The 21,480-nt window shown below is 48.4% G+C and overlaps 1 protein-coding gene across 1 annotated transcript in view; it reads left to right on the top strand.

The window, feature by feature from the left end:
- The first annotated feature begins 7,093 nt into the window (after positions 1-7,093).
- The window catches only part of MPO (myeloperoxidase), a 72,088-nt gene continuing 57,701 nt past the window's right edge, over positions 7,094-21,480 (top strand). Inside the window, exons 1-3 of the mRNA XM_073315135.1 lie at positions 7,094-7,153; positions 16,034-16,111; positions 20,170-20,263. Coding sequence (XP_073171236.1) covers positions 7,147-7,153; positions 16,034-16,111; positions 20,170-20,263 — 179 coding nt within the window. The 5' untranslated portion in view covers positions 7,094-7,146. The remainder of the gene's footprint in view (positions 7,154-16,033; positions 16,112-20,169; positions 20,264-21,480) is intronic.

The following is a 21,480-nucleotide window of genomic DNA, read 5'->3' as shown; positions in this document are numbered from 1 at the left end:
AACAACAAATGCTGATGTAAAAAGGTGCAAAAGGGAGGCAAATTGACTGAATTAGTACAAACAAAAAGGCTTCCTGATATAATTCAAGGTCTGTTTTAAGATTATGCCTGATAAATGAGAACAGCATAAGGTTTTTGGAATAAGGGATTTGAAATCAGTGACCCAAAATTGGTGTGCTGGAAATTATATCTAAATTGGTGACTAGAAGAATGGTCTGTTCCCCCCATCTCTCCCTTTTGGGGTTCTTAAAAAGAACAGCCTTTGGGGCAAAAAGTAGCAGAAAAGAAGCAGTCTGCTAACAACCGCTGCCGTGAGCTTTACTATCCTGTTTGCCACCTCACCACCTCCTGGGGAGATGACATTGCTGGGCTTTTGTGGTCTTCGTCCTGAGAGATGTCATGACCAGACTGGGCCAGAGATAGGGATCCAACTGACATCATCACCTCCACTGGATCTGGCTAAATCCCAGCCACCACATGGAATGTGAGAGAGACTTTGTTACCTTCCCTCCCCACCCGCCTCATGTCCTTTTCCTTCCCTAACTTATTTCTTCTCTTTCATACCCCTCTTTTTTTCCCTTCTGTCTAATAAGAGTCTGGCTTAGCCAGCCAGGACTGTAACAGCACTGCAAGAGTGCTGTCAGACTTTGGCCATAAAGAAGCAGCTAAAAGCAATGTCCTAAAGAGCCTGATGGTCGTACAAGTTTGCCAGGTCTTGGAGTGGCTGACAAGACCTTATGCTGTGCCTCTATTTCTCCAGCAGTGAGGGTGCAAGTGAGTCAGTGCTAGAGACAGAAGATGCATTTTCTTTCTGCTGTTCTTTTCTCGCCCCTCTTGTGCATGTTTCTTGTTCTGTCTTCTAGGAAATGGGATCGGACTCCTCTTGACCTGCTGTTTACAAACAGGGAAAATTGGTGGGGGAAGTAGAAGTGGGTGGCGACCTAGGCAACAGTGACCATGAGATGGTTGAGTTCAGGAGCCTGAAAAAAGGAAGAAAGGAGAAAAGCAAAATACGGACCCTGGACCTTAGAAAAGCAGACTTGGACTCCCTCAGAGAACTGATGGGCAGGATCCCCTGGGAGAATAACATGAGGGGGAAAGGAGTCCAGGAGAGCTGGCTTTATTTTAAAGATGCCTTATTGAGGGTGCAGAAACAAACCATCCCGAAGTGCAGAAAGAATAGCAAATATGGCAGGCGACCAGCTTGGCTTAACAGTGAAATCCTTGCTGATCTTAAACACAAAAAAGAACCTTACAAAAAGTGGAAGATTGGACAAATGACCAGGGAAGAGTATAAAAATATAGCTCGGGCATGCAGGAGTGAAATCAGGAAGGCCAAATCGCACTTGGAGTTGCAGCTAGCAAGAGATGTTAAGAGATACAAGAAGGGTTTCTTCAGGTATGTTAGCAACAAGAAGAAAGTCAAGGAAAGTGTGGGCCCCTTACTGAATGTGGGAGGCAACCTAGTGACAGAGGATATGGAAAAAGCTGAAGTACTCAATGCTTTTTTTGCCTCGGTCTTCACAGACAAGGACAGCTCCCAGACTACAGCACTGGGCAAAACCGTATGGGGAGTAGGTGAGCAGCCCTCAGTGGTGAAAGAACAGGTTAAGGACTATTTAGAAAAGCTGGACATGCACAAGTCCATGGGTCCAGATCTAATGCATCCAAGGGTGCTGAGGGAGTTGGCTGATGTGATTGCAGGGCCATTGGCCATTATCTTTGAAAATTCGTTGTAATCGGAGGAGGTCCCAGACGATTGGAAAAAGGCAAATATGGTCCCCATATTTTAAAAAGGGAAAAAAGAGAACCTGGGGAAGTAAAGACAAAATCATGTCCTCGGCAAAATCATGGAGCAGGTCCTCAAGGAATCCATTTTGAAGCACTTGTAGGAGAGGAAGGTGATCAGGAACAGTCAGCATGGATTCACCAAGGGCAAGTCATGCCTGACCAACCTGATTGCCTTCTATGATGAGATAACTAGCTCTGTGGATATGGGGAAAGCGGTGGACATGACATACCTTGATTTTAGCAAAGCTTTTGATACTGTCTCCCACAGTATTCTTGCCAGCAAGTTAAAGAAATATGGATTGGATGAATGGACTATAAGGTGGATAGAAAGGTGGCTAGGTTGTTGGGCTGAATGGGTAGTGATCAGTAGCTCGATGTCTAGTTGACAGCCAGTATCAAGCGGAGTGCCCCAAGGGTCGGTCCTGGGGCGGGTTTTGTTCAACATCTTTATCAATGATCTGGATGATGATTAATTGCACCCTCAGCAAGTTCGCAGACGACACTGAGCTTTGGGGAGAGGTAGATATGCTGGAGGGTAGGGATAGGGTCCAGAGTGACCTAAACAAATTGGAGGATTGGGCCAAAAGAAATTTGATGAGGTTCAACAAGGACAAGTGCAAAGTTCTGCACTTAGGATGCACTGCTACAGGCTGGGGATCGACTGGCTAAGCAGCCGTTTTGCAGAAAAGGACCTGGGGATTACAGTGGATGAGAAGCTGGATATGAGTCAGCAGTGTGCCCTTGTTGCCAAGAAGGCCAACGGCATATTGGGCTGCATTAGTAGGAGCATTGCCAGCAGATCGAGGGAAGTGATTATTCCCCTCTATTCGGTACTGGTGGGGCCACACCTGGAGTATTGTGTCCAGTTTTGGTCCCCCCACTACAGAAGAGATGTGGACAAATTGGAGAGAGTCCAACAGAGGGCAATGATTAGGGGGCTGGAGCACATGACTTATGAGGAGAGGCTGAGGGAACTGGCCTTGTTTAGTCTGCAGAAGAGAAGAATGAGGGGAGATTTGATAGCTGCTTTCAACTACCTGAAGGGGGGTCCAAAGGGGATGGAGCTCGGCTGTTCTCAGTGGTGGCAGATGACAGAACAAGGAGCAATGGTCTCAAGTTGCAGTGTGGGAGGTCTAGGTTGGATATTAGGAAACAATATTTCACTAGGATGGTGGTGAAGCACTGGAATGCGTTACCTAGGGAGGTGGTGGAATCTCCATCCTTAGAGATTTTTAAGGTCAGGCTTGACAAAGCCCTGGCTGGGATGATTTAGTTGAGGTTGATCCTGCTTTGAGCAGGGGGTTGGACTAGATGACCTCCTGAAGTCCCTTCCAACCCTGATATTCTATGATTTAACAACAGCAGCAGCAACAACAGCTCCATATGTTTCAACTGACTCTTCTCTATCCTGCAAAGAACAGTTACTGCCAGTTTTAATACCATCTAAGAGTTGCAGGGGAAGGGGGGGAGCTTCTAAAAACTCCCGCCAGATAAAGGGATGGTGTGAAAATGAAAATCTTGCTTAATATTTTACATTGCACATACTTTAACTGTTTTTTCTTCTTTTCTGTCTCTTTAATTAAATGTGTGTTTGCAGTGGGATGGAGCAGGCCGAGTTCTCTGTATAGCAAACACCAAATTATGTTTAATGTTGGACAGTTAACACTTTTGACATTTTTGGCACATATATTCCATCTAAATTAATACACCACTCCCATTTGTTTTACCCATGCCACTTCCAGAGACTCCACACTGCCAGATGCTGGGAATGGCTGACAGAGGATGGATCACTCGATAACTGCCCTCTTCTGGTCCTTCCCTCTGAAATGTCTGGCACCAGCCGCTCTCTGAGGACAGGATACTGGGGTAGATGGACCACTGGTCTGACCCAGTGTGACACTGGCAGGCCAAATACCAGCCCTTACCCAGGCTGCAGGCAGTAGCTAAGAACTGACAACCTCATAGCTGGAGACCAGACCAGGTCACCTGGATGTTAGTTTTGCTCAAAATAGGTATTAATCTTATAAGAATGTATTTAGTGTTTAGACTTATGGAACGCTTGCATGTGTTGCTGACTGCATTAATCTCACTTGTAATGTCTATATCCCATGTTATTAGGTAATATTTAAGTGTTTGCTTTGTAACTGTAAACCCCCACAGTCAGGAGAGAAACATAACCAAGTGTGAAATACTAGTTTGCCACAGGAGGCGTTATATCCTGCCCAGCAAAAGAAGGCCCCTAGACACCAAACTAACCATGGTGGAACATCAGAGGACATTGCTCCCCCTCCACCCATGAAGAGGAGATGTGCACATGAACTCATCCCACCATCTTGAACTCTGGAGGAAGGGATAAAAATCCCCGACAAGAAGAGAAACTGCATCTTTTTGGCTGTTTGAACTCTGAAGGGCCAGAGACTCTAAATTGAAGCCAGACATCCCCAGCCTCCTGGGTCTGCCCTGAAAGACACTTGGAATACACTACAACTCTCTCACTCTTAGGGTTTAGATGGTATCTTATTGGTGTGTATACATTTGCTTGCTTGAACCAGTAAATAACTCCCATATTCCTTTTCCCTAGGTAATAAACCTTTAGATAGTTTATTACAAGATTGGCTCCAGGCATTATCTTTGGTGTAGGATCTAGAGTGACCTGGGGTAGATGATTGGTCTTATGGGACTGGAAGCAACCTGAATGTGGTGTAATTTTTGGTGTAAGTTATCATTTTTCACTAAATCCAGTTTGTTTGGGTGGCAAGATAGACTAGGGAGTCTAAAGGGACAGTGTGTGACTCCATCATAAGACTGTTGTAGTGATCCAGGAATTCACATTTATTACTGGTTTTGGTGAAATCTAATTATAAAACATGCCACCAACTTGGGGTGTCTGTCCTGCCCTGAGTTAGCACTCACAGTTGTGAGCCACGCCAGACAGTTTGATACCCAGTATGGCTGTTCTTATGTTCTTATGTTTGGGTTACTGACCTGAGGCCCCCAAGGCAGTGCATGGGCTGGGCTAATAGGCCACTGGGGGTATGTCTATACAACAAAGAAAAACCCATGGTTGGCCCGTGCCGGCCAACTTGGGCTCGGGGCTAATTCCTTGCTGTGTAAAACACACAAACTCATTGCCCACTGGACCATGTCTAGCAGCCTCGGCTGAGAGGCCAAAAAACCTGTGGGACCTCCTAGAAGAATTAAGATGAAGCAGGCTGACATGTCAGTGCGTGTGGGAACCATATTCTGCTGCTGTCCTGTAAGTAAAGAGTAGACTTGATTCATCAGGACTGTTTCACCAGCACTAACCCGTGTTGTTTTAAAGTGAAGTTTATTGTTTTATGCAAATTATTTGGAAATATACAAATTAGATTGAAAAAATTGCATCAAATGTCTGGCATGGTACTGCACAAAACTTGGTGGCTCTGTGTCTGCCTGGAGCTTGTGTAGACTGTAAGCTCCTTGAGGCGGGGAGCATGTCTAAAATGTCCCTTGCATACGATGGGTGCTTAAGAAGCAATAATAAATAATTATGCTTAGGAGAAATCTGTCAGAGCCGAGCGTTATCTGTCTATGGACCAGCACACACTGGCCAGTGGGTTACAGATGGTTGTTGTGCAGTGTTTGTTAGTAAAGAGCAGTTGCAGGACCCTTGCCAGGCTGGACATGATCTGTAGTTTAGTGCCATATTCAAAGTATTGCTCATCTAAATGGTCTGGCAGCCAAACCATGATGGTGAAGAGGCGCAGGCCAGTCCAGCAGCGCTCTCCTCCTCCTCCCAGGCTGGGGATATCTCAGCATGGGTAACCACCTTCACTAAGGGACACACATAGACCCCAAATAGAAACACCATTCTGTTTTTTTCCAGCTGCACTGAGGGTCTGTCTGTATCATTGGGGTGTCTAGAATGTTTAAAGCCTGACGTTCCCATGAGCATCCCTTCAGCTCGTGAGACCAGGGAATCCCCTCGGGGCTAGGCAAGAAGTCTCTGCTCTGGGAGTGTTGCCACGTTTCCTGGTGTCACCTCAGCCTAGGTCAGTAATGATTCCGTTTTGGTGGAAATGGCAACAGCGAGGGCTCTGGGGCTCAAGGTGATGTTTGGCAGACAGGTGCCCCAAAACACAAAGGGAATCTCAGATGCATGCTCCTGCAGAGTGTTGTTCTGTGGGCAGCTCCTGGGAGAAGTCCACAATGAGCATGGACAGGAGCTTTCAAGAGACAAACTCTCCCCCAGAAGATCCAGTTATCGTGAGACCAGGCACTGGTTTTTAGTGGGGTTTAATAAGTTCTTCGACTGCCACATTCACGCTTGGCACAAGGGGGAATCCACCTGGCCACTCCTGCAGCATTAAATTGGCTTTCGAATCTCAAGATGCAGTTACAGCTCCAGGCCATTGCTTTTCAAATGCCATATGAAAGCAGGAGTTCTTCATTGCGTAACACATATATCAGCATAGGCCTGCCAGAACACTTTTCAGTGGCATCTTCTACAGATCGATCATCTTACAAAGGGCAAGTAGTATGAGACCGCAGAGCAAATGCACAGATAACAGCTTGAAGCATCTGCCAGCTCTGCAGGTTTGCATAAGAACGGCCACGGTTGTGTAAGCCAGCTGTGGTAACATATACAGGGAAATTCAGGCTCTATCTTGCCATGAGTTGATTTTACTGTGGATTTTGCTAAGGCACCTGGTCTAACACCGCCTGTGAGAAGACGAAGAATGTTTTAGGCTAGTGCAGGAATAATACACTGTATTAGCAGGAAGACAAGAACCGAAAGCATGGAGCTGAGGAAGGACAGGGCTAGGTCCAGCACAGGAGGAAAGGCACTTAGAACTAGTGGCACAGACTCCCCAGGGACCGGGGCAAGGCAGCTTCAGCACAGAGTCAGGAACAGTAGTGAGGGATTAACAGAACTAATGGGGAAGCAAATGCCAGACAGCCCCTGGGGTCGTCCCAGCCCCTCCACTCTGCCACTAAAACCTCCCTAACATTCAGTCCAGGCTCTCCCTGAGAAAACCGACAGAATCACTGCTTTAGCGCTAGGCTCCCTCCAGCCAGGCATAGGGGTGAGGGGCGGAGCTGCACCTTCAGACTCACTGGTATGCTCTGGTTGTTTTGCCTTCTCTGGTTGCACACAGCAGCCAGGGCGCACCAGTGACATGGCCCCTAAGCCTTGGTCCTTTCAGGATCACGAGTTGGGAGGTGGCAAGAAGTGGGCGGAGCTTTTTCTTGGCCCTGCCCAATTCATGCCAACTGGGCATTTCCCGCAGCCTGGCAGGTCCCGCCCAGCAGGAGCTGCCCCTGCCTTGAGATAAAAGTGCAGGGGTCCAGGCTGCAATGCGCAGAGGAACAGAAGATGGCAGGTGAGATGCTGCAGGTTTAATGCTTGTATGTGCTTGAGCAGAACCGCTGCTAAAATGGCATGGTTGTTAGGAGGGTGTGCAGGGAGCTGCTTGTGGAAAGCTCGGTTAAGTCCCTGCTAGTGCTTTGCACGGTGTGGCAGCCGCCGCGGCATGTGACCTGTGCCAGCGTTGGGCACTGTCTCTGCTGTGTGGCCAGCAGGCTCTGTCTGGTAGTAACGCTTGCCTGCCTAGGGCTGCAGAGTGTTCAGCTGAGCCAGGCACTGTACCAGGGATCTGCTGGGGGGTGATCTTCATTGTGGGGGTCGGGGCAAAGGAAAGCAGCCAGAGATCTGAGTTGTTTGATTATGTTTTCCTTTCATCCACTGTTGTGCTTGTGAGGCTGCCCAGCCCTGTCCCCCCAACCCAGGGCCTGTCCTCTAGGTGTGTTGGAATAGTCTCACCAGTCTGGTGACTATCAGAGGCTCGTTCACCTGCACATCCACCAATGTGATATATGCCATCATGTGCCAGCAATGCCCCTCTGCCATGTACATTGGTCAAACTGGACAGTCTCTACGTAAAAGAATAAATGGACACAAATCAGATGTCAAGAATTATAACATTCATAAACCAGTCGGAGAACACTTCAATCTCTCTGGTCACGCGATCACAGACATGAAGGTCGCTATCTTAAAACAAAAAAACTTCAAATCCAGACTCCAGCGAGAAACTGCTGAATTGGAATTCATTTGCAAATTGGATACTATTAATTTAGGCTTAAATAGAGACTTGGAGTGGCTAAGTCATTATGCAAGGTAGCCTGTTTCCTCTTGTTTTTTCCTACCCCCCCCCCCCCAGATGTTCTGGTTTAACTTGGATTTTAACTTGAAGAGTGGTCAGTTTGGATGAGCTATTACCAGCAGGAGAGTGAGTTTGTGTGTGTATGGGGGTGGGGGGGATGTGAGAACCTGGATTTATGCAGGAAATAGCCCAGCTTGATTGTCATGCACATTGTGTAAAGAGTTGTCACTTTGGATGGGCTATCACCAGCAGGAGAGTGAATTTGTGTGGGGGGGTGGAGGGTGAGAAAACCTGGATTTGTGCTGGAAATCACTTTAGATAAGCTATTACCAGCAGGACAGTGGGGTGGGAATAGGTATTGTTTCATATTCTCTGTGTATATATAAAGCCTGCTGCAGTTTCCACGATATGCATCTGAGGAAGTGAGCTGTAGCTCACGAAAGCTTATGCTCTAATAAATCGGTTAGTCTCTAAGGTGCCACAAGTCCTCCTTTTCTTTTTGCGAATACAGACTAACACGGCTGCTACTCTGAAACCTGTCACCAGTCTGGAGTAGCCACTGCGGGAGAATTAAACACCGTGATGCGGGCTGGGTGGAAAAGGAGCATTTTCAACATTTTGAAATTTTTTCCTGGCCTGATCTGTGACAAAAATCAAAAGCTTGAAAATTTTCCAAAACCAAAAAATAAGAAAAAAAATTGGGTTTGGGTCAACAGAAACATTTTATTTTTATAATTCTGAAACATTTTGTCTTGATTTGGACTCTTTCCTTTATTAAAAAGACCTCTTTTAGTGTAAGTTTATTTAAATTTTAAAATGAAATGTCATTTTGACTCAAAAATCTGAAACTTTCCATTCTGACAATTTCAAGACTTTTTTTAATCTCTTTTTTAAATTTTTTTATTTTTTATTTTTTTAAGCCAGGTGTTTTGTCAGACTTGAAACTGTTTTGCAAACAGTTTCAGTTTCAACAAATCAACATTTCTGAGTGAAAAAAAAATGTTTAATCAAAAAATTCCAGACCCTCTCCAGTTATCACCAATGCTGCCAACCCAGAAGATTCAGGATTCATGTGTCAGGCTTCAGAAATCATGAGATTGGCTTAAAATAATAATATGCCTTTGGCTTCTGATTCTGGAGCTTTATCCTGCACTCTGGTCATGTTTTCAAGCTTTTCTCTACAAGAATTAGTGTAGAAATTTACACTTTTTCTACCTCATATGATAGCTGAGAGTCTCAGATAATCACATGACTCGGGAGCTGGGGGCTAGGAAAAGCAACAAATATCATGAAAGTTGGTAACCCCGTGCCACACACAGTGTTCATCCATAGCTGCGAACATTGCTTGTGTCTGGAACCATCACTGACCTGACTGGGCCGCCGCGGAGAGCCCTGTACACTGGCTCTGCAGGCCTACAGGAAATGCAAAGCCAGGGTATAGCTTGGTGCAAGGAGGGCAGCATGGCCCTGCACCTCTCTTGGCTCAGCCCCAGGCCCAGGGGCCTGCTGGGGGGTGATCTGAGGGAAGGTGGAGGTATGGCCAGAGCACACTGCTCCAGATAGTCTCTGCTGCTGGATGGCTCCATAGGGAGCAGTTGCAGCATAGCATAAATTAGAGCAACCACTGGGGATCTCTCTGGCCCCCAGCCATCTGGGAGGCAAAGTGGTGCTTAGTGACCTTTGATCTCCAGAATCAGGGTCGTCTGGCACTAGCTGGTAGCCAGCAGCTCCTCTGAGGTGGGGTGAACACCACTGCGTGCTCCTGACTAGAACTGGCTCCTGTAACTTTGAGCTGGGGTAAGAACACTAGTCCCCAGCGAGTGGTACCCAGAACAGCAGCTCTGGGAACTCCTGTGGGTTCTGTGAATTCCAGCTTCTATGTTATATTGCTGTAGCAAAACTTGTGAATTAGTCCCACTGTTAAAATCCTGCTCTCCCCATCTCAGCAGTTTTGCACACTCTAAAGTGCTTAATGCCGTTAATAGCACTGGCTGGGAATTATGCATCAGAATGCTTTTCTGACAGAAAATACAGATTCTACAAAAATTGAAATTTTCCTTGCGAAATTTTCAATTTTGCCAAAAAATTCTAATTTTCTATTGGGAAAATCAAATTGTAATATTTCATTGTGGGTCAGTTTAACACAAATCAGAATATCAGAATATCAAGTTGCAGTGGGGGAGGTTTAGATTGGATATTAGGAAAAACTTTTTCACTAGGAGGGTGGTGAAACACTGGAATGCGTTACCTAGGGAGGTGGTAGAATCTCCTTCCTTAGAGGTTTTTAAGGTCAGGCTTGACAAAGCCCTGGCTGGGATGATTTAACTGGGAATTGGTCGTGCTTTGAGCAGGGGGTTGGACTAGATGACCTTCTGGGGTCCCTTCCAACCCTGATATTCTATGATTCTATGATTCTATGATATGTCATTTTATTAACTTGACCTGAAACATTTTGTTTCAGATCAGTTAAAAAAACCCACTAAATTTCATTTTGCTAGTGCATTGCCTTATGGGAGTTGTAGTTTGGGCCCTCATTGTATTCTCTGAGTTGGGGTCCCTGGAGGACGACATCACTCACAAATGTTGGTCAGATGAGTCAACATGGAGACAACGGAGGATAATCAGCTGAGCATGAGCTCCCAGTGCAACATGGTCAAAAGGGCTAATGTAGTGTGGTTCCCCAAACTTTTGATGGTGGTGTCTCTCCTTCCCCTTGTCCATGCCCCACCCCCCGGAGTCAGGGCCAGGAGTGGGGCCATGTCTTGGGGTGGGGGGGCCCACAGTCAGGGGTGAGGGGGAGGAGTCTGGGTCTGCTGCCTAGAGTTTCCAACTTTCTACTCACGCAAAACTGAACACCCTTGCCCTGCCCCCTGTCCTGCCCCTCCTCGGAGGCCCCGCCCCTTCTCTGAGCCCCCCCCCCCGTTGCTCCCTCTCCCCACTCGCTCATTTTCACCGGCTGGAGCAAGGCATTGGGGTTCAGGGGGGGTGAGGGCTCTGGCTGGGGGCATGGGCTGTGGCTGGGGATGAGGGATTTAGGGTGCAGGAGGGTGCTTCGGGCTGGGACTAAAGGGTTTGGAAGGCGGGAGCAGGGATCAGGGGTTGGGTTGTGGGGAGAGGCTCAGGGGTACAGGCTCCAGTTGGCTCTTACCTCAAGCAGCTCCTGGAAGCAGCAGCATGTCCCCCTGTAATGATGCTGGTTCTGGCGGGACCCAACTGAGAGTGCCAATTCAGGATGAATTGCTGAAAGCAGGGCAGTTACAGCCCAAGGCTGGGATTTCTATGCACACCAAGGCAAACCCAACCAGACAGACAGAGAAGACTTTGGTTTTACCCACTGGCTAACCACAAGTCACACAAGCAATTCCCTCAGACACTCCAGTTTCCCAGTATCCCCACCAGTGCCATTCGTTATGGGGACAAACGGTTATGAAAACCAATGTCCCAGTAAAAGAAAAAAGGTTCTCTCAATCCCAAAGGACCAAGCCCCAGATCCAGGTCAATATACAAATCAGATCTTACCCACAAATCACGCTGTTGCAAATCCTTTTGAATCTAAAATCGAAAGGTTTATTCATAAAAGGAAAGAAATAGAGATGAGAGCTAGAATTGGTTCAATGGAATCAATGACATACAGTAACGGCCAAGTTCTTGGTTCAGGCTTGCAGCAGTGATAGAGTAAACTGCAGGTTCAAATCAAGTCTCTGGAGAACATCCACAGCTGGGATGGGTCTTTCAGTCCTTGGTTCAAAGCTTCAGTGCAGCGAAGTCCCTCCAGAGGTAAGAAGCAGGATTGAAGACAAGATGGATGAGCTGCAGCAGCTTTTTATAGTCTCCTACCATGTGGTCTCTTTCTTTGTCCCAAGGACGAGCTGCCCAGCACATGGCCTGGAAAACCCTCAGAGTTCTGTCCTTAGGCAGGTCCCTGCACACCTGGCTGAGTCCCAAGGCATGTCTGCCTTCTCTCAATGGGTCAGTTGTGTCGCTGATGGCATGAGCACTGACACCATGGGTGCTCCGGGGCTGGAGCACCCATGGAGAAAAATTGGTGGGTGCTGTGAACCCACCGACAGCTCCCCGCCCCACCCTAGCTCACCCCCGACTCTGCTCCACCTCCTCCCCCGAGCGCGCTTCTGGGTCCTGCTTCTCCCCCACTCCCTCCCAGCTCTTGCACTGCAAAACAGCTGTTTTGTGTGGCAAGCCAGGGAGGGAGCGGGGAGGAGGGGGAACGTGGTGCGCTCGGGGGAGGAGGCATGGCCAGGGTGGGGATTTGGGGAGGGATCCAATAGGGGCGGGGAGGGGCAGGGGGGCGTGAGCATCCACGGGCGCTGACAAAAGTTGGTGCCTGTGTCTGATGGTCCTTAATGGGCCACCAAGCAGGCTAGGCAGAGCTGACACCAACTTGTCTGGAGTGTTCCCCAGAAGCATAGCACAGGTTTGAAATACAGACAGTACAGAGCCAATATTCATAATTTTAACTACAAAATGATACACATATACAGATATACACATATACAGCATAATCATAACCAGCAAACCATGACCTTGTCTTAGACACCTTGTATGACCCCCTTTATGTAAGATTTGGGCCACTACAGGCCTTTACTTGCAAAAATGATCTATAGGGTCCCAGTTCATGTCACTAACGTCACACCCCACTCCGGCTCCTATGTGGAGACATGGCCAGGAGGCTCTGCACACTGCTCTGTCTTCAGGCGCTGCCTCCGCAGCTCCTATTGGCTGCAGTTCCCGGCCAATGGGAGCTGCTGAACCGGCGCCCCCAGGCTGCCTTTCTGTGTAGGAGCCAGGGGGGGGGGGGCATGCCGCTGCTTCTGGGAGCCACGCAGAGCTACGGGAGGTAGGGAGCCTGCCTTAGCCCTGCTGCACTGCCGACTGGACTTTTAACAGCCCAGTCAGCAGCACTGACTGGAGCCACCAGGGTCCCTTTTTGACCAGGCATTCTGGTAGAAAACCGGACACCTGGCAACCCTACTGCTGCCGGGGGTGGGTCTGGGGCTGTGGCCAGAGCTGCGGCCAGGGACCGAGCCTGGAGGCAGTGGTGAGGCCAGGAACAGAGCTGCAGCCGGGCCACGTTGGGGGCTGGCGGCTGGGCCCCTGGCCAGGTGTGGAGTCACGAAGCTGGGGACGGGTCAGTCGCAGGTCTGGGAGCTGGGGCCATGGCTGGGGGTGGGGCCAGAGCAGAGCTGGTGGCAGGGCAGGGTTGGATAGCGCTCTCTCCCCACTCCTTGTGGGGGCTGGGCTGGCCCCCCGCCCCCTGCGAAGGTTCCTCCATGCCCCCCTAGGGGGCTCACCCCACAGTTCGGGGACCTTTGGGCTAGTGCAATCCTTTGCTGTATAAACAGGGAATCTTGGATAGACTAGAGAAGTTATTCTACTCCTGTATCGGGCACTGGTGCGACTGCTGCTGGACTCCTGTGTTCAGAATGGTGTCCACAATTCAAGAAGGATGTTGAGAAACTGGAGAAAGTTCAAAGAGCCACAAGAATAATTAAAGTCTTGTAAATTATGCCCTGTAGCACAGGTGGGCAAACTATGACCCGCGAGCCATATATGGCCCGCGGGACCTTCCTGCCCGGCCCCTGAGCTCCTGGCCCGGGAGGCTAGTCCCCGGCCCCTCCCCTGCTGTTCCCCCTCCCCCACAGCCTCAGCGCTCTGCACTGCTGGCACAATGCTCTGGGTGGCCAGGCAGCGCAGTTGCAGAGCCGCGGCCTGAGACGGTGCTCTGGGCGGCATGGCTGTAACGCCGCCAGCCACCGGTGCTCCAGGCAGTGTGGTAAGGGGGTAGCGGGGGCTGGGTAGAGGGCAGGGGCGTTCGGGGGTGTGGTCAGGGGTCGGGGTGTGGATGGGGTCGGGGTGGTCAGAGGGCAGGGAACAGGGGGATTGGATGGGGCAGGGGTCCTGGGGGGGCAGTCAGGAATGGGGGGGATTGGATGGGGCGGCAGGGGGTAGTCAGGGGACAGGGAGCAGGGGGTGGTGGATGGGGCAGAAGTCCCGGGGGAGCCATCAGGGGGGCGAGAAGCGGGGGGGTCAGATAGGAGGCGGGGGCTGGGCCACACCTGGCTGTTTGCCCGCCCCTGCCCTATGGTGATAGACTCAAGGAGTTCAATCTATTTAGTTTAACAAAGAGAAGGTTAAGGGGTGACTTGATCACTGACTGTAGGTAACTACATGGGGAAGAAAAATTTGATAAAAGAGTGCTCTTCAGTCTAGCAGAGACAGGTGTAACATGATCCAATGGCTGGAAAGTGAAGCTGGACAAATTCAGACTGGAAATAAGGAATATTTTTAACAGCCGTTGGAACAGTTTACCAGGAGTTGTGGCGGATTCTCCATCACTGACTATTTTTAATCAAGATTGGGGGTTTTTTCTAAAAGATCAGCCCTAGTTCAAACAGGAATTGGTTCTTGGAAGTCCAATGGCCTGTGCTTTAGATGAGATGATCACAATGGCCCCTTAGATTGTATGACTCCATGAGACTCAGCTCCCTGCTGAAGAGAAGGCTAGGTGGAGAAGAAGGGCGGTTTTGTACCGACTAAGACTCAGGGTTCATTTGCTGGAACTGCTCTAGACTCCTGGGGACCTTGGCTGCAACGCCTGATCTCTCTGTGCCCTCTTGTCTGGTTGGTTGTAAAGTCTGTGGACCAAGGCCTGTCTCTCGCTATAGAGAGAGAGAGCCTGGCACGATGGGGCTGATCCCAGCTGAGGCCTGTAGGCCTTGCTGTACTGCTGCTCATTTAGCACCATTCATCTGCTCCTGACAGTCCAAGCTGTAGAGGGCATCCCCATACCAGCGGCATTCCTGGCATAGTTCCTGGATTTAGATGTTACTTGTGCTCCCCACACTAATCCTGACACTTGAGCTCTTTTAAAGGTCTCAGGCATAGATGACTCCTGCCTGCTGATACTGGGGGGGCACAATGTGTTGCCCCTGGGAGGAACTTCCAGCCCCACCTCCCTGGGCCAGGGCAGCCAATCCCGCTGGCTCCTGGGAGGCTGGGACCACAGGAGCAGGGAGAATGTGCCTCTGGGCTTGGGCATCCAGCTCCAGCCTGACTCACAGCACCAGTGTCTCCCTGGAGTGCCCGTGCCCCCGTGGACATCTCAGCAGAGGGAGGGGCATGTGCAATATCCCTACCTCTGGCTGTGCAGAGAGACTCTGCCCCCAGAGCCTTCCCCAGCGACCCCCTACCTTGTGCCCAACTGGGTCCACTGCCCTGTCCGCGCCCCACCAAAGTTACCTTTGGAGCAGGGAGGAGGGTGGCTCAGTCTTTCTCCTGCTACACCTCTCTTGGCCAGTTCTTATTCTAGTTTCTACATTTTCAGAACTGAGCCTTTTACAAGTCCCTCCTGCTCCACAGAAGGGAACTACTGTCCTCACAGCTCCTCAGGGAGCGATGCACGCAGGAGGGGACCACTGCCCTCACAGCTCCTCAGGGAGGGATGCACGCAGGAGGGGACCACTGCCCTCACAGCTCCTCAGGGAGCGATGCACGCAGGAGGGGACCACTGCCCTCACAGCTCCTCAGGGAGGGATGCACGCAGGAGGGGACCACTGCCCTCACAGCTCCTCAGGGAGCGATGCACGCAGGAGGTGCTCCTATGGGACACACCATTGAACACAGTGGAAGTGACTTCACACATCAAAAGGGTGTGATGCAATGAGCTTTTCTGCTGTTGTCACCAGATAATAGCAAGAGGATGTGCCACCTGAGCAGAGGGGCTGAGGTGCAGGTACTCACCTACGGGGCTTCCAGCTCCTTGCCCAGTGGTTTTGTACCAAGGTAAAGCCATTGACTTCGGTGGAGTTATGCCTGACTTGCAGTGGTATGAATGAGCCAAGGATTCGGCTGCCGTGTACCGTGGCAGCGGCTCTCTTCTGGATTGAAAATAACCCCTCACTTCTTGGGAGCTGACTCCATCTGTACCCAAAGGCAGGAGATTTTGGCCTGGAGTTGAACCTTACCGAGGAGAGGGGCAGTCAGAGCTCTGGGCATTGAGCTGTTTTGATGGGTGGGTGAAATCTGTGAATCCTGGACACCCTTCATTGCCACTAACCCAGGTGTATTTGTGTATCTTTCCAGGGATGAAGCCAGCAATCACCCTCTTCGGATTCCTGGTAACGCTGAGCCTGTGCCAGGGATCTGAACCTTCCTTGAAAGGTATTGCCCCTTTCTCCTGCCCCTCCTGCTCTCTATAATAAGTTTGAAAAAGATTTTTTTTAAAAAAGTGGCTTATATTTTTGAGAAGGAAAAAGTGCAAAATTACAATGGCATCAGGAATTAAACATGTCACCTGCACAGAAATCTTCCCTAGAGAAAAGCTGAACCACAAAAGAAATAAACAGCTTGCTCCGGAAAACAAACCAGCAGTTGATAATTTGCCTTTTCAGAATCGCTTAGACCCAAGTGCCCTTTCCCTCTCCTGCACTGGTCATTCTACAGGATGGCGAGTTTCTGACAGCTAGTGTCCTGTTCCTGTTCAGCCATGTCGAACAGAGATGTTATTGGTTTTATTTATATTCGTTCAGTACTCAGAGAGCAAATGCTATAATGTTAGGGAGGATGTGCTGCATGCTGCATGCCCAACAGAGACTGAATCTCCCTCAAAACTCAACCTTAGCTACAGATTTCTCTGCATTTAATTATGGAGGCACCAGTTGTGGCTGCACAGTTCAGATTAATCTGAGTTTTGCTCTTAAAGCAGGGATTCGGACACTTGGTTTAAGTGCAGAACTCAACTCAATCTTAACCACAGAGCCACAAGGCTTCAGACAGATTCTCTTTATCCCTAATTGCTCCCTTGTGAGAGGCATGATATTTGCAGGGGCCCTGTCAGCTTTTCCTCCTCATGGTGCTCAAGAACTTCACTAGTGGCTTTCTTGTGGGCAATAATACCTCTGCTTGGGCTGGTTTATTAATGTCAACAATTCAAACCGTTCTCCAAGTCCTTGAATACAGCCCATCAACACAGCATCTGTACAGCTCCGAGACCTTCCACCAGCCCCAGGGCTCTTCTTAAGTTCTAGTCTGCTTTTTATCCAGGAGCCCCCTAGCTCCTTCTATCTGAAATCCTTCCCTGCTCTGTCCATCAGGAACTCCCTGCGTTCCTATCTGGCATCCTTTCTCCTCCAGGAGATGGTCCAGCACCCTCTCATACTGTCTGTTCTCAGACTTGGACAAGTCATTGGGCTCCCCTGGCCCTCAGCCTTCTTCAGACTTGGACAAGTCCCTTGCTGCTCCCCTGGCCCTCAGCCTTCTTCAGCCCTTTGGCTTTCTTGGCTTGGGGAGGGCAGCAGGCAAGTCTCTCCTGGTCTCCCTCCTTCTCCAACCCCCAGGCTTTTGCTATCCTCTCTTACCCAAATTTCCTTCTGTCTTCCTTGGCCCCAGATGCCACCCCACATTCCTAATCAGGTCCAGCTGCAGACACAAGAAAGCTGGGCCCACTGTCCTTAGAGGGACCATCGAGGCATGAAAAATGCAGCCTGGTCTCCCAAATTTATAGCACTTACTCTTTGAATCTGGAAGGAATTTTCTGAGACTTTACATATAAATCTGCTAATTTGTTTATAAGTTAAAATGAATTTTAAATGGGTTCTTTAAGAAATTTAGCACTCCGTATCAGACCATTTTTTTTCTTAAATGATCTCAGCTCGGACATTGTCTGTCCATACAATAATTGGCAGAGAGGTGAATTTTGAATAGATCTAGCTAAATAACTGTGTACAATAATGTCACGGGTTCCCCCTGGGGTGCCACCTGGAACTGGGTACCACTGAGCCTCCCAGACCCACCAGCCTGGGTTCCCTCTCACACTGTGCTGCTGTGACAAGTTGCTAAGCTCTCCAAGCTTGCTCTTTCGATCAGCATACACACAGGTAGGGACACACACCTGTTGTAACATGCAAACAGGCTTTCTGATCAGCCCCTGCATGGGAAGGCTATACAACTAGGGTACTTACCAGCTTCTCAGGCACACCACACCTCTGGAGGGTAAACCCAAAATTATACAGTCTTGTGCTGCACAGAGAACTGCACAGAGAACTGTAAGCTCATGAAGTTCGCCCTCTCCCTCAACATGGAGAGAGATGCAAAAGTTTTCTGCCCCAAGTTATAATGTCCACACGCTGGTTTTAGACAAAACAAAAACAAGTTTATTAATTACATAAGATAGATTTTAAGTGATTATAAGAGATAGCAAACAGATCAAAGCAGATTACCTTGCAACTAAACAAAAATGCAATCTAAGCTTAATATACTAAAGAAATTGGATATCGGTAGCAAATTCTCACCCTAAGTGTTGATTTAGGCAGTTTGCAGAGTCTTGAGAGCAAGCTGCACTTTCTTGCAACTTAAAACCCGTTATTCCTTTCACAGGCTAGAAACCCCTCTAGCTTGGGTCCAGCCCTTCTCCCCAGTTCCAGTCCTTGTTCCTCAGATGTTTCCAGCAGTCTCTCTTGGGCGGGGAGTCCAAGAAGCACCCCAATGATGTCACTCCCCTGCCTTAAATAGTTTTTGCAAATGGCGGAAACCCTTTGTCGCCAACTTTGTCGCCAACCCATGCCTTTCAATGAAAAAACACTGGTATTCTATGATGGAGTCCAGTACCAAGTGACTTGGCCACATGTCTCTGTAAGGCCACAGCAGCCATGAATCAGATGCTGTTTGTAGCGTCCTCAGAAAGGCTCCCCCGTCGGAGATTAGCATCTTCTCAGACCTATTGTTTTCCCTAATGGCCCTTCCCAGCCAGCCATCTAGACTGATTGCATTCTATCTAGTGGGTGTTCCCCAGGTGTAAGCACATTTCAATATATCTAACTTCAGATACCAGAATGATACATACATACAAATAGGATAATCATATTCAGTAAATCATAACCTCTTCAATGATATCTCACATGCTTTATCTTGTACCAAATATATCATAATTATGCCATACTCATATCATAATAATAATACCATGAAGAATATGGGGCGTAATGCCACAAATAATTTTTAGCATAAATTGTGAATTCTTCATTTTTCTTCATAACTGAAAGTTTCTTTTTTGGCAGAGGCTGAAGAATAATAATTTTTTTCAGAGAAACTCACTATGAATTTCCCTTTTGCAAAAGGTCTGTCTTCTCTCATTGTTCTTCCAGACTTTCAGTGATGAAGAGTAATGGGAAAGACAATTAGCTCTGTACCTTTCATTTCAGAAACTACCCATTGCACCAGACCTATTCGGGGGAGCGGGGAGGAGGGGAGCATGTGTAGTGGTACACAGGGGATAGCAGGAGGGAGGTGGAAACCAGAATGTGTCTTCAGGGGAATGTGGACAGGAAAGAGGGAGGAAAAAGTGTATTCCAACTGCTTTGCTATACTGTGGAGATGCAAAGCAGCTGTAAACCCAACTTCCATGGCCAGTACTTGCTGCTTTGTGCTGCTTCCAAGGGGCAGAAAAACGTTAGCCTGAACCAGTAGATCTGGCCATAAAAATGAAAAGCAAATTATTATTTTTTTAAAATCAAGACGATTCTCAGACAAAAGCTACATTAAAGTGAAATCAAGTTTCAGAGTACATATCAGTAGTTTAGGATAACAAACATAACAGGGATGTTGTAACTATCCCATAAACAATTGTTATGAACCCAAGAAATTCAGAGTAAAGACTAAACTTAAAAGAAATCCAAACCTGTTCTGCTCTATAAATGTCTGTTTCAGCTAGAGAGACAAGGTGGATGAGATAATGTCTTTTACTGGAGCAGTGTCTATTGGTAAAAGAGACAAGCTTTCAAGCTACACAGAGCTCTTCAGTTCAGCTTGGGCACATAGAAGCAACTAGGCAGAACCTGCCCCAGTGGGTACCATGTGGAGAAATAATAGTGCAAAGAGAACAGGGCAATTCTCAGACAAAAGCTACATGAAACTGGAGTCAAGTTTCAAAGCACATGTCAGTAATTTTGGGTAGAATTTGATGCAACATGTACTATATGGGAGAGCTAATAGTAAAAAGGAAACCTAACCTTTGAATGCCCAAGCGCTGTGGCTATTGAATAGCTGTAAGAGTGAGTCTACGATCTGAGGAGAGCGGGACAGGGGCCAGATGGTGAGCCTCAGGGAAGATTCCACTTGCGATGGGCAGAGACTTGCTCCAATATATACAGCAAATCCTGATTTGTGGAGTGAACTTGTGGGAAGGAGGTATCCTCATGTCATGCTCCTTCTTCTCTTTGGACTAGATATCTCAGGGATGCTGTCGGCTCCGTCCCTTCTGAGCAGTGTTGATGAAGCCAAGCAGCTGGTGGATGCAGCATATAAGTACACCCGGAACCGGTGAGTTCCCTGTTTACAGAGGGTCAGCCTGTCATACCCTTCTGCATGGTGAATAGCTCCCTGCTCCATGAGTAGGTAGCTCCATTGATTTCAGTGTCACTATTTGCAGAGTAAGGTGCAACTCATCCTGAGCACAGGTGTCAAAATCTGGCCCACAGTAATTCTCCATATGTAATATGCTGCAGTCCAATATCTGACCCTAGTCCAAGGCACTCTTCTACTCCAGGTTGCAAGTAGGACAATGCCTGAGCCCTAATCTGTGATTGGTGACATTCTCGAGCAGGGCTACAAAAGGGGTGTCAATAAGGTGGTATTTAACTGTCCTTAGTAGAAAATGACAGTAAAAGAGATGGAGGGACAGAGACAGTCTGTCCCCATGGGCCTCTCGTATATGCACGACCTGCCTGTGAGCCTCATGGTTACCTGTGCTCTGACATAATTGTTATGGAATTGAGAGCAGCTATTCCATAGTTAAGGTTGGGTTCAGTTTTTCATCTAAGAATACAGTGCATCTTCCTCAATTTACAACACTTAATCATAGAATCATAGAATATCAGGGTTGGAAGGGACCCCAGAAGGTCATCTAGTCCAACCCCCTGCTCGAAGCAGGACCAATTCCCAGTTAAATCATCCCAGCCAGGGCTTTGTCAAGCCTGACCTTAAAAACCTCTAAGGAAGGAGATTCTACCACCTCCCTAGGTAACGCATTCCAGTGTTTCACCACCCTCCTAGTGAAAAAGTTTTTCCTAATATCCAATCTAAACCTCCCCCACTGCAACTTGAGACCATTACTCCTCGTTCTGTCATCTGCTACCATTGAGAACAGTCTAGAGCCATCCTCTTTGGAACCCCCTTTCAGGTAGTTGAAAGCAGCTATCAAATCCCCCCTCATTCTTCTCTTCTGTAGACTAAACAATCCCAGCTCCCTCAGCCTCTCCTCATAAGTCATGTGTTCTAGACCCCTAATCATTTTTGTTGCCCTTCGCTGGACTCTCTCCAATTTATCCACATCCTTCTTCTAGTGTGGGGCCCAAAACTGGACACAGTACTCCAGATGAGGCCTCACCAATGTCGAATAGAGGGGAACGATCACGTCCCTCGATCTGCTCGCTATGCCCCTACTTATACATCCCAAAATGCCATTGGCCTTCTTGGCAACAAGAGCACACTGTTGACTCATATCCAGCTTCTCATCCACTGTCACCCCTAGGTCCTTT

Source organism: Lepidochelys kempii, chromosome 17 (assembly GCF_965140265.1).
Source record: "Lepidochelys kempii isolate rLepKem1 chromosome 17, rLepKem1.hap2, whole genome shotgun sequence".
NCBI lineage: Eukaryota > Metazoa > Chordata > Testudines > Cheloniidae > Lepidochelys > Lepidochelys kempii.
Note: the sequence above shows the minus strand (reverse complement) of the source record. Positions and strands in the feature narration are given on the sequence as shown.